The sequence below is a fragment of the Haliaeetus albicilla genome, chromosome 23 (genome assembly GCF_947461875.1).
Source record: "Haliaeetus albicilla chromosome 23, bHalAlb1.1, whole genome shotgun sequence".
Lineage (NCBI taxonomy): Eukaryota > Metazoa > Chordata > Aves > Accipitriformes > Accipitridae > Haliaeetus > Haliaeetus albicilla.
This window is the reverse complement of record NC_091505.1, coordinates 1,921,793-1,933,825: the sequence shown is the minus strand read 5'-3', so window position 1 is coordinate 1,933,825 and position 12,033 is coordinate 1,921,793. Positions and strand designations below refer to the sequence as shown.

At 42.2% G+C, this 12,033-nt stretch overlaps 1 protein-coding gene across 2 annotated transcripts in view; it reads left to right on the top strand.

Annotated features, from left to right (window-relative positions):
* The window catches only part of C23H8orf48 (chromosome 23 C8orf48 homolog), a 68,953-nt gene extending 59,633 nt beyond the window's left edge, over positions 1-9,320 (top strand). The window contains exons 8-9 of one of the 2 annotated variants that reach the window (XR_011329435.1): positions 9,015-9,102; positions 9,310-9,320. Coding sequence is in view for 1 of the 2 variants with exons in the window: in XM_069810866.1 (XP_069666967.1) it covers positions 9,015-9,018 (4 nt within the window). In the remaining variant the exon portion in view is untranslated. Of the gene's footprint in view, positions 1-9,014; positions 9,103-9,309 lie in introns of those variants that run through there. The other variant, XM_069810866.1, reaches the window with a different exon arrangement.
* The last annotated feature ends 2,713 nt before the right edge of the window (positions 9,321-12,033 follow it).

The window sequence follows — 12,033 nt, the reverse complement described above, 5'->3', positions numbered from 1 at the left end:
ATGATCACATCTTTTTCAGGAGGACTGCTGTCTTGAGGTTAGATATTGTTGCCAGCTTTATGTATCATTAATTTACTTTTTTAATAGAGCACACAAACTGAATGTGGCAATTGCTTTCCACTCATTTTTTCTGTCATGGTGAGTTGCTCTTACTGAAGGCGGCTGCAGGGAATATGAGAGTACATAACGTATAGAATGCAACCTATCCTACAGATTTCCACAAGTCTGGCAAAAGAGGTATGACTTTCTTTTATTTACTAGCAAGGTTGCATCATGTAGGTGAGCTCAGAGATACCGGACTCCTCAGTTAACCACCTTTGCTCATAATAAGGGAATTTGCTGTGCAATTACTTCTGTGCTGGGCATTTCCTATTTTTCGGACGCAATGAGCCGTATTTACAAATGGTGTAAGCTGATGTAGCTCCAACAAACTTTGGAAATCCATATACCGGGATGAAATTTGATCCTTTAAATAGATTCAATCAGATTCACAGGCAGGAGTTCATCAAACCCTGAAAGACACAATTTTTTTTTGTTATAGCTTTTATTTCCTCACAGTTATCTGCTTGCAATTTTAGTACTTCTCAAGTTAGCTGCGTCTTCATTTTCCACTTTCCTCTCTTGCTCCCCTCCCCATCAGGAGTGACAAGAACAACAGGCTTTTAAAAATACCCTCTGTAAAAATCGTCCTTGTCAGAAATTGCTCTGTATCCACTGCACATGCTACTCTGATGAGCATGTGAACAGGACAGTTCTGAACATTGACCCACGCAGTATGAGATGGGATTGGGAACTTTGTTCACTACAAGCTGGTCTGAGACTGGTCACATAGTCCCTTTTGCCACTAAGTAGGTCCAGTAAGTCCTTCAAAATAGCTGCAATTCTGTGGTTCTTCTCGTGTCACGTATACTAGTCTCGAGTTGAAGTGGAAAACAGCGACTGGTCAGGACAGTAGCCTTCATGGCAATGGAAGCCTGATCTCATCCTTCTTCATTGTTGGCCAGTACCACTTCCAGCTGAAAGGTAGGAATAGAAGTCAAAGAAACTTCATTTCCAAGGTTTGTCATCTTTTTCTCTACTTCAACACCAGCTTGAGAAAACCATCTCCCTTTGATCCTTACAGATACTCCATCAGAAGCAACTTTGCCTTTCATTTGATGATCATCTCTGCAGAGAAAAAAGAGAAATAGACTGTGTTCTTGCTGTGCAAAGAGCCAAACGCAAATAGAGCAATATGTGTATGTGCAAGGAAAGGCCATGTGTGTGGAGTAACAAAGCAAGAGGCAAGCAAGGGCATCTGATTTATGGAAGAGTTGTTGGGACTCATTCTCTTCCCAGCTCTGCACTTTGTAGAAACAGGCCCTTCATTTTAGCCTAATAACGAATCCAGAATATAGTATAATGAGTGCTACCACTGTCAGACAACAGACCTTAAAGTTTTCTCAGCCTTTTAACAGACACGGACAACCTTCCAGCCTTTTTGTCTGAAGCTTTGATTAAACTCTTGCTGAAGTTTCCCTTTGTTGATACATTCCCTTTCAGGCAAAGGTGAAGAGTAGGGGAGAAAAACCAGCCGATGTCTGAGAGCATGTAGGCTCCTATCTCTATCCCTAATAACGCCATACAGATCTAAGCCACTTGTTGCCTTTCCATGCTCAGTGTCTTGACTGGCTGGGTCATGTGGCTTATGAAATGCCTTGCTTAGTGAGGGCACTGACTGAGATGATTGACAGGTTTTCTATGTCAGAAGACCAAACTGGCTCAATCCACGGCAGGGAGCTTTAAAGCCTTAAAAAGAGCAGAATTGCCACTGCTCACAGGAGCCCATTAGTGATTTTCTGCTTTTGAATCTAAGTTTAGGATGTACCATTAGGATCCCAGAGAACCTTATCAGAGGTGTCAAAAGGGAGTTAGCAAGAAACTCTCATTGTTTGATTCCTGTCTGACCACAGAAGCAAAAAAAAGGAAGAAAAGAAGATGCAGATAGAGGGGGGAATACTACCACAGGGAGGGTTCTCCTAGCCTCTAAAGGAGCGTTAACAAGCATTAATAGATACTAGATGGCAATATGTTAATAACAGAATATCAAGTGTTTATCAGGCACTAGAAGATAGGTGAAATGCCTGATTGCAGTGTTGATAACGAGTCCATCCAAGGGAAGCATTTCAAATTGCCTGCAGATTATTAGCTTTTCCCCACCTTTTTTTTTTCCTCTTTCCTCCTCCCATTCTGATATACCACTCTCACTACTTACAAAATTTTTCCCATCAGGATTCAACAGTAAAACGAAGCCATTTCTGATCTTTCACCATGACGAGTAGTTCCTGAATCTCATTAATATTGTCAGATCTTATCAGAAAAGCGACACAGACGTCTGCATCAGCCCTCTGCCTGACCGCATCTGCCACCACACAGAAACATGGGACAGAAGGATGTGGCATCTCTGTCTATTATCTTTAGCTAGCACAAGTCATGACAGAAAAGATGTGTTAAACTTTTCCCATACATACTTCTTGCAGAACTTAAACGTGCTCTAAAGTAGTAGAAAGAGGAGGGGCGACTTTTGATTTTATTTGCAATTAAAGGTTTCTTCTTTCAGGCAGCCATCAATGCAAAATGCACCTGCTGCTCCATTGCAGTCTGCCATAGCCTGACATGGACCGAGTGCTGCTTGGCCGCAGTCACAATGCACATGAGAGTGCCGTTAGCATTTAATCTTAATTACAGGGTAAGTGTTACTACCTAATCTTATCCTCATTTCATCATATAGCCATACCTGTAACCTAGATTTCAACCTAACTACTGTCTGATTATTCTCTTCTTGCTGCACTGTAAGGGGTACTTCCATTAAGCTCAGCAGAAGCATCAGGCTGTCCAGTTGAGCCAAGTAGTGGGCTCTCAGCCTCTGCTTGTGTGCTTTTTCTTTTTTTAAAATCTGCTTCTCTTCAAACTAATCCAAGACCACTGATCTTAATTTTGACATGTATAAGAGCTTTTAGCATTGTCAAGGCTGGGCGTAAGAGTCTGGTTACCCATCACTTTGCCTACAAGATGAGATATCTCTTGCTTCTTACCTCCCATCCATGTGTTTGGAAGTTGTCATGATCCAGTCGAGATACAAGAATGTAGCAGGATGATGAAGGAAGATAAAGATATAAGAAGAAAGGTTAGGAATCTGTAGGCAAGGACCTCCAAGATTGCTTATTCCTCTGTCTGCTTAGTGGAACGTTATGGGAGACTTGCATGCTCCAGGGCTGCCCCAGGCTCCTCTTTAAAAATCTTAAAAGAATGTTTCCCTCTGACCGTGTTAGGGCAATCTCTAGGACCTGAGATACATTCCCAGATATTTGCGGGGGTATCTGGTAATTAATGATAGTCATTAATATCTTAAAGTTTAATCAGAAGGCAGATAAAAATAGTAAATTCAGAATTCGTGCAGGGTGGCACTTCTAAAACATGTAATGAATTGCTGGTACTTTCTCGGGAAGCAAGCAGCCCAGTTCACACTGTCCTTACTGTAGTCCATAGAAAAACAATTGATTTTCATGCAGTTTCGTGCTATGGCTATGAATATTTGTAGGGGGAAAAAACAGAAAATCAGTGTTTTTTCACTTTGTGCTGAAATGCATAATGGAAGCATCGAAGGTGAATAGTCATAGAAGTTCTAAAAAAACCTGGTTCTTCTACCTCTAAGAACAGAAATAACATAACCATACCTCAACATATTACCCAGATCTAAGGCAGCAGACACAGCTATTGAAATGTCTGCACACATTGCAAGTGTTTCCCCACTGTCATCCTGCCAGAGCTACAGCTGAGACCTCAGGAGAGAAATGAGTTCAAAGTGTTGCCTCACATTTGTCTCCTTCTCCTTGTTGAGAATCATGACTGCAGCCTTTCAGCCCCTTGAGAGATGTGTTTCTCAATAGCCAATGAACCTTGACAAAGCATTAGGACAGGTCCTTACAATGAGGTGCTTCATCCTCAAACAATCACAGGGCTGGTATTCACTCACCTGCCCAGCCAAAACTGTCCCGTGACATGGTATAGTAAAGTAATTTGATTTCATGAGAGAAGATTGTGGCATGATTAGCAGAATGCTTGTGTCCCAGTACAGAAAGGGTAACATTGCACAAAGCTGTAACGGGTCTGAACCCAACCTGTTAAGGAGCCCAAATCCAGTTGTGCTCTGATGGAAGGCTCCTGGGCAAACCCTGCTTCTCAGGATTTTGCCCCCCTCCTTCAAAAGCCAATCCGATGCCGAGACAACAGCAGGTATCGTTATTTCTGAAGATGATACAGTCTAGAAAAACAGCAAAGAGCGAAGCCAGCCTGAGAGATTTTACAGGTCTGAGGAATGTAAGCATATATTGATGCCCTGGGTGACCAGCCTTGGGATGGTGTGCTTGGGAAAGGGGAAGTACTGGTTTTAGTTGTGAAGTGTATTATAAGGGACAAGGTAACTCAGGAAAGGAAGAGGTATAAAATGGTAGGGATGCCATCTCTTAACAAACATATGAGGCAACTGATTTCCACTTGAGCAAGACCCTGCACAGGGGTTGTCTTCCTCCATTTTCCCCTTGATGTCTCCCTTCTTGTTATTTTGTCACTTCATCACTGGAAAGAAAGTGCTGAGGTGCAAGAGTATGCTCTGTTTACCCACTGTGCAAGCAGCTGTTAGCTAAGAAATGAGATGCTCAGAGAGGCATTTTAAAATACGGTGTGATTTTGATGAACATTAAATTTCTTTTAGAGGACAGCCTGCTTCCGTACAAAGACACCAGATCTCTTCCCTGTGAATAGACGGTAAAGTATCAATCCTTCCTTTAAAAAAAAAAGTTTTAATTGTGAGGCAAATGAACATGAATGCCTCCCCCTCTTTCATTTTACAAAAAGAGACTGACTAGGAAACTAATTAAGTGGTTGGTTAACTTTATGCTTATAAGTAGCTTCATTTAATTTTAAGTCAAGTTACTGCAGCTTCCTATTGAAAGCATCAGCAGAAAGGCGGGCAACTAAATCTCCATAAAAAATGCTGTTAATCTTGAGAAGACCTTGAATGGCTCCTGCATTCCCTAATGGAGCTTTTCATGCTCTTTTCTTTTCACAGCCTCATTCCTATGAGGTGCACTTTTGCTTGTGCGCCAGTAAAAATACAATAATTCAGGAAGAACCATGAACCTTCCTTGAAATAATAATCTGTAACTCCCACTGAATAGAAATAGAAATAGAAGTAGGATGTGTATTATGAACCTGACGTTGGCTCAGCAGTGCAGCAGGTATACAGGACAGTGCCAGCCGGTAACTCAAATGAGACGCCTGCCAGGTTTCTTCAATGCGTACTATGTAAGTTTTAGAAAAACTGATTCATCATGTGAGATTTCTGTAGGTCTACAGTAAAGTTATATGGTGTTTTTCATGTTTACATGTCCACGATGTGACTTTTTGCACAGGAAGACACAAATTTATGCATATTCATCATAAAGGAAAAAGAAGATTTTCATGTATTTAGGCTTGGGTTCACATCAGAGACAACAGGTAAATCTATATGATATTTTGGGCATGAGCTTGCATCAGTGCTTGAGTCCAAAGTGCCCTTGTATCACACTGTTTGGACTCAAAGCTACACTCCAGCACAGGTTTCGGTAGACTTTGGGTGCATGCTGTTGATTGACATGTTTAAAGCAGGACCTCCTCTCAGTTGGATGGGCCAGGCTGACCATGACGGATTGCACCTGCCCTCATGGCATTTTCACATAGCCCAGGCTGGGCCTAGGGCTTCGGGTCTTTTGGGAAGGGCACAACAGTGGATCAAGGAGAGAAGGAGATCCTTAGGCTCAGCCTGCCTTGTAACTGTGCAGGCAGCCAGTCCAGCCTGCTGGACCTGCGAGCTAAGCAGCTTGTGGGTAAGCAAGTGTGGGGGCCGTGACAGGTTTTAGCATTCTCAAACAAAATGCAAAACACTTTAGATGTACACACTCTGTTTCATATTCTATCTTGCACAAATCAAACCCTCCGGGGACAGATATCCCGAAAATTTTGCCTCCCTCTTGCACTTCGCCCATCTTGTAGGACTTGCCACACCAAGACACATGTTCCTCACTTGCAGCAGTGTGGGTGGCTGCTAGGGAGAGCCAGGGGCAGGTGGAGAGACTGTGGAGTGACCGGTGCAGATACAAAGGCTCTGTAATCACCAAAGTAGAAACATTAGCAGAAGTCTGAGCCAGAAGCAGCAACAATGCAGAAATATGTTCAGAAAGAGCAAAGAAAAGGGTAAGGGAGGAAGAAGGTGGGGCATCAGCTGAAACAGTGAAGGCAGCAGCAGTTATCTGTCCTCCCAGTGTGCTCTGTCAGACCAGCCACTGGACACACTTTTACCTGTCTATACCAGTCACCACGAATGTGTGACACCTTGCTGTTGCCATTAATTTTTTGAGCTTTCACGAGTATTTAGAATGGAAAGCAGCACACGTCTCTCATTCCCACATACCCCTCCAATATCGGCTGTCACTGGCGATGGGTATGCTGTTAGGTTCAGCTGTTTTGCCTGCTGCTTGGGTTTAATAGAGGCTTTCTGGCTTTAAAAAAACTCCAGCTATTGGTTTGATGACAGTGCAGAGTGGGGTTCCAGTACAGTGCATGAAATGCCATCTACCTTTTTTTTTTTTTAATCCTGTGGTGTGCCATAACGTGGGGTGGCTAAGGTTGGAGAAGAGGGTCATACATTAGCTTTATGTACGGCTATATCATTACATGCATTCCCTTCACTATTTCTGAACACTGTATATACCTGTGTGTGTTTAATTTATCATATTTCTTTGAGTATACTTCCTATTTTTGGTGTGACTGCATCTGTATCTGTTTGTGGACTAGACTGAAGAAATTAGCCAGCTTTCTCCTCCCTATTCTGTCTTTGTTGTGGATTTGTTACAGTCAACTGATGTGAGGTGCAGCAGCTGAGCAGCTGGAGAGTTGTTTATCCCCCGAGAAAGCCCTTTACTGTCAGGCTTGTTTTTGTTCTAGCAGGAGACTTATGCTGACATACTTTACTCTAGAAGTTGCAAGATCCAAGGCCGTCAAGTGACAAACGGCATTTTGTCCAGGAGCCAAATTTAAGATATAAAAGTTCAGCCATGAGTTTGGCTGGATGTTTTAGCTAATCCAACAGGCAAGAACAGAACTGTATAGGAGGATGGCCAGGGAGAGAGAGGATCGCTGCCACACGTTACAGGTAGTACATTATTTATGACAAGTTTAGAAAAACAGACTGGGTCGTACCAGTTCATACCAGACCATTGAATGTGGTCTTTAAGTAGCAGGGGTGATAGACTTGGTAGCAACCTTTATTCCATGCAACAGCTGTCTGTACTGGGAGGAACTGGTGTCGCTCAGATAATGCTGGCAATCGAGACAGTGATCACTGGCATTGGCCGTATTCCAGAGTGAGTTACTACATTGCACCATCCTAACACGCAGATTCATTTGGAGTATATGATTCTCCTTTCGTTTTCTCTTTCAAGCTGTTATATGCACTGTTAAACAACTGGCACGTTCCACTCCAGAGGTGAGACCTTCATAAATTGTGAGGGTTGTGTACCCTTCATTCCTTGGGTCAGCAGCAAGATGGGAAAGTTCAGCCTCTCTGAAGGCAGTTTGGGCTGGAATAGTTAGGTGGTGGGGGTGCCACCATCTCCCCTTGAAGGACCTTCTCCCCCTGAAGCAGCCCCATGCTGGGAAGGGCTGAGGAATTGGCTGGCATGGTATGGGCAGGAGGCAGAGGGCACAGGCTGGGGTCTGGCTGGCTACGTGCTGCTGTGCTGGCAAGAATCAGCAAAGCGTGATCCTGGGGCTTGGGGATGGGCACGAGGAGCTGACAGGAGTCAAAGCCAGAGCCAGGCGAGGAAGAGCAGCCTGAGCCTACAACAGGAGCTGTGAGCAGGTCAGTGAGGTGCCTGTTAGGGCTGGGAGTCTGGGAGTACTGTGTCTTCGGTTTGGGGATCCAGGAACTGGAGGGGAATGGAAACGTTTCTGAATGACCCACTGTGTTAGCAGAGAGATAAGCCCAGGGAGGTGAAGCTGCCATTGCATGGCTGAGCCCTGGGGCTCTGGGGTGGTGGAGGGGGGAGTCAAGTGAACGAGGGGTGTCAGACCCTGGTCTGCTTTGCAGGGTGGAAGAAGACGTGAGGTGAGCCCCTCGTTAGTCTCTGAGTTAATTTCTGCCTCTTCCAAGGTTGTGGAAAGGTGGATTTGGGCCTAGGAATGCAGAAGTGTTTATCTTAAAGACATTTTTGACCTTTAAAATCCCTTTAAAGAACTCAAAATGTGGTGATGAGGTTATTTATGGGGTAGATGTGCAAATGAATGAAACCCATGAAGATACAATGCACCACGGCTGTATTACTGCCTTTAAATTATATTCATATGAGTGTGTGTGCATGGTGGGGAGAAAAAAGGGAGATGCTGAACTTTAAAGAAACAGCTATATAAAACTACAATTTTCTGCTATTTTAAGCATTCTTTATACCCACTATTTGCTGGCACAGAAATCTCAGTAAACGTAGCTGCTCGTTCAGCAGATCCTAATTGTTTTCAGGATATGTGGCTGTATGGCACTGATATTAATTGCACGTCATTGTTCCTGAATTAAAATGTTCCAATTTACTAACCTCCTTCCTCATTAGAGTCCTGAGCCACTGGAGAGTTTGAAGCTCATCTATTTGTCAAGTATGTTTTGTGAGTGAATTCTTCTGTCACCATTACTGGGTCTTTATATCCACTGGTAACAACCCAGGAATTGCCATTTTACTCAGAAATGGATCATCTAACCTGACTGTGCTGTCAAAGATTATGCAAATAAATAAACAAATAACTTGAGACATTATGTGTCTGTGCTAGGAATACCAAGTCTGATGTCTGTTATGTTAATAAATTAACCGATACTAATGATTTATAATCGTTATAGATAGATGCTCATTATGAAATGGGTTGCTTTGTTTTCTTTTGTTTGTTTTTAGTTAACAGCTGCTCAAATACAGAACAGCCTGACTGTTTTCAAGTTGACAACTACTTAGGACCCAGAACAATTTACTTTCTTAAATAAAGGTAGGCAAGAAGTTATTTTTCCTGGAAATTACGTAAGATGTTTTAATGTGTCTCCCATGCTGAAATGAGATGAAAGGTCAAAATTCATTAAAACTTTAGCAAAGCAGAAATATACATGAAAAGATTCATTTGGTGTCTAATTTTTATAGGCCTTGATTTATCAAAGTGCCTAAGTGTATGTTTAATTTTCTGTATCTTTAATTTCAGCCACTTAGGGTTTTGCTGAGTCAAAAATTGATGAGATTTCTGGAAGTCTGGTCTTGGAGTGCCTGGGGAATAAACTTCAAAACCAGAGAAAAACAACATGCATTCTAAGATCCCAGTGAAGCCATGAACCTCTGCTTCTATCTCCTTCTCTACACTAAGCAGTAAATGATGGTAAGAACCCATTCTGTGCAAAGCGATAGTCCTATAGAAATTAAACTGTGCTTTAAATGGCACATACAAAATTCATTCCAGACTACTTCTCTGGAGTGCTTGCACGAGTGGGTGGTTGCAACATCTGGAAATGGATCTGTTGTTCAGACCTGTCTAAATCTGGTGCTGTCCATGGTTACTTACTTTCTGGATAAAGAGAAGAATCAAACTTTTACTATCGTGTTTAATGTTTTCCTTTCTGGAACCTCTACAGGCCCTTTTCTATAGTCTTGGGGTTCCCTTTCTTCGCCCTGCTAAATAACAGCTGAGTAATGGAGCAACCAACTTGGCTGAAGATTTTTAGATGCTTTCAAATTGTCTCTGTCAACATCAACTGGGATTTTATTCCCATAATCCCATGGCTGTGCCTGGCAGCTTGTAAATCACAGATGTACGTCAGCGGGAAGGAGTGGATTCCTTCTGTCTTAATCTGCAGCCTCCTACTTTTATGACTCCTTTGTATCATCAGTCTTTATTTACATCCCAAGGAAAAAATGTCTTCCCCCAGCGGCTGCATCCAGATGAATGTGTTTTATTCTCGGCAAGATCCGAGGAAGGCTATTTACAAGGGTTCTGGGCACTCAGGACACAGGAGCACTGGTACTTTTGAAACATGCCTTGTATATGATGGATGGGGCATATTATCTAAATGCTAATAAATACCGAGCCACAAATTGGCTCCATTTTTCTTCATTCCTGCTGCCTGTGGTTGTTGAATGATGCTAAATCTAGCCTTGGACACATTACAGTACTAATTAGTTCTGATTTCTTTCTTTGTTTTTTCTCTTCGGTAGGGCAGTATGGATGTACTGCCTCTGGACATATTTATGTTACAGCCTCATTGGCTTGCCTCCACCAAGAGCGCGTAGTACAATTTGGTGTGAGAAAGACGAGGTACAAAGCTGGTGTACATCTCACCTGGCACAAGACTCTGGAGCATAATTTAAAATGGTCAGTAGGTTTGTATTTCTTACTAAACTCTGTAGGACTTTCCCATAGCGATGATGTTCTTTGAATGTACATTTGATCACATACACGTGATATAATGTATTCTATCAGATGAATACTTGCTACAGCAGCTTCCGTGTAAACTGAAGAACAAATCAGTTCTTTTGTGCATTCTAGATTTAGATTCTTAAAGATAAGCTGATGGATATTGACTTTTTCAGTTTACATTTTGGGCCAAAATTTCAAAAGCAAGTGCATGACTTCTGCTTAAACAACTCTAAATATACTTCTGCTGCTGGCACTGCCTGAGTAAAACTGCTGCTGGCAGTATGATACCTGGACCTGCGGAAGTCCATATGTCAAGAGTTATAGCAGTTTGCACGTGGATATGTTGGAAGCGCCGGTGATGCTCACAAGCATGCCTAGACATAATTTGCAAATATATCAGAGCTGCTTTTTAAAAATCTGTCCCCAAACTCTTCGTGAGGTAGAGTTCATTTGCAATTCTTTGTATTCAAGACATTCTCAGTAATAGCAGCTGTTGCTTTTTGGCCAGAAAACAAATAAACAAGCCACTTTGCACTGATGCTACACATGCATCCTGCAAGTCTTACATGTTATTCCAAATTAAATTACAAAAATAAAATAAAATTCATGGCTCATAGGCAGCCTCTAGAAAGGCTCTCTGGCACCTTCTGTTAGCTTTTGGGACCAATGCTGACTTCATAGCAGCTGAAAACTTTGAATAACTTGGCACTTCGATACTTGGAAATAATATGTCCTTTCTTAAACACCTGGTTATTAAAGATTCAGAATCTTTTTAGTCTACTGTGAGATCACTAACAATTCTCTGTCTCAGAGAATTCAGATGTTTGCTAAGTACTTGTGGAAAAATCTTTGCAATTTAGTGCAGTAGCAATGGCCTGTCTGAAGCAAAGGCTAAAATGAACAAATACATATTTAAGATACCCATCACTATCATATGTTTATTCTGTGAAATACAGCATTGATTGGTTTTTGGTCTTCTACCAAAAGATTCCAGAAACTGAATGTACTGAATTTAGCAAGCAGAGGTTACAAGTGACTTCATTACAGTCTTGCACAGGGGACAAAACTTGTTCTGCTCTTCAGCGTGGCAGACAAATGGGTAACATAATCTGAGTTGAAGCAAGACTGGAGGTAGGGTTCTCGTTTTTAATTATGCCAGTGATGAATTGCAGGAAACCCTGTCCAGGCATTGCAATTATTTCTTATAACCAGAGTTTTTGGTTGGGCTCACCTTCTAGACTCTATTCTGTAGCACAGACAAGAGGTTGTATCAAGGATGTGGTTTATGCTCTTTGTTACAGATCAGATGAAATTACTCAAATGGTTCTTTCTGGCCATGAAAACAGAGTCTGTGGTTCTTACAAATAGTAACAGGCTGCTGTGTGCCATCCTTGCTAGAGAGTTCTCCCAGGCTTCCTTAGGAAGTTGGGTTACGGTCTGAGGTGTATACAAGCTGTGTCAAGAAATTCAGTTGTGAGATTGCTGTGTTTGTGGTTACCATGTGGTACAAGTGAGGCA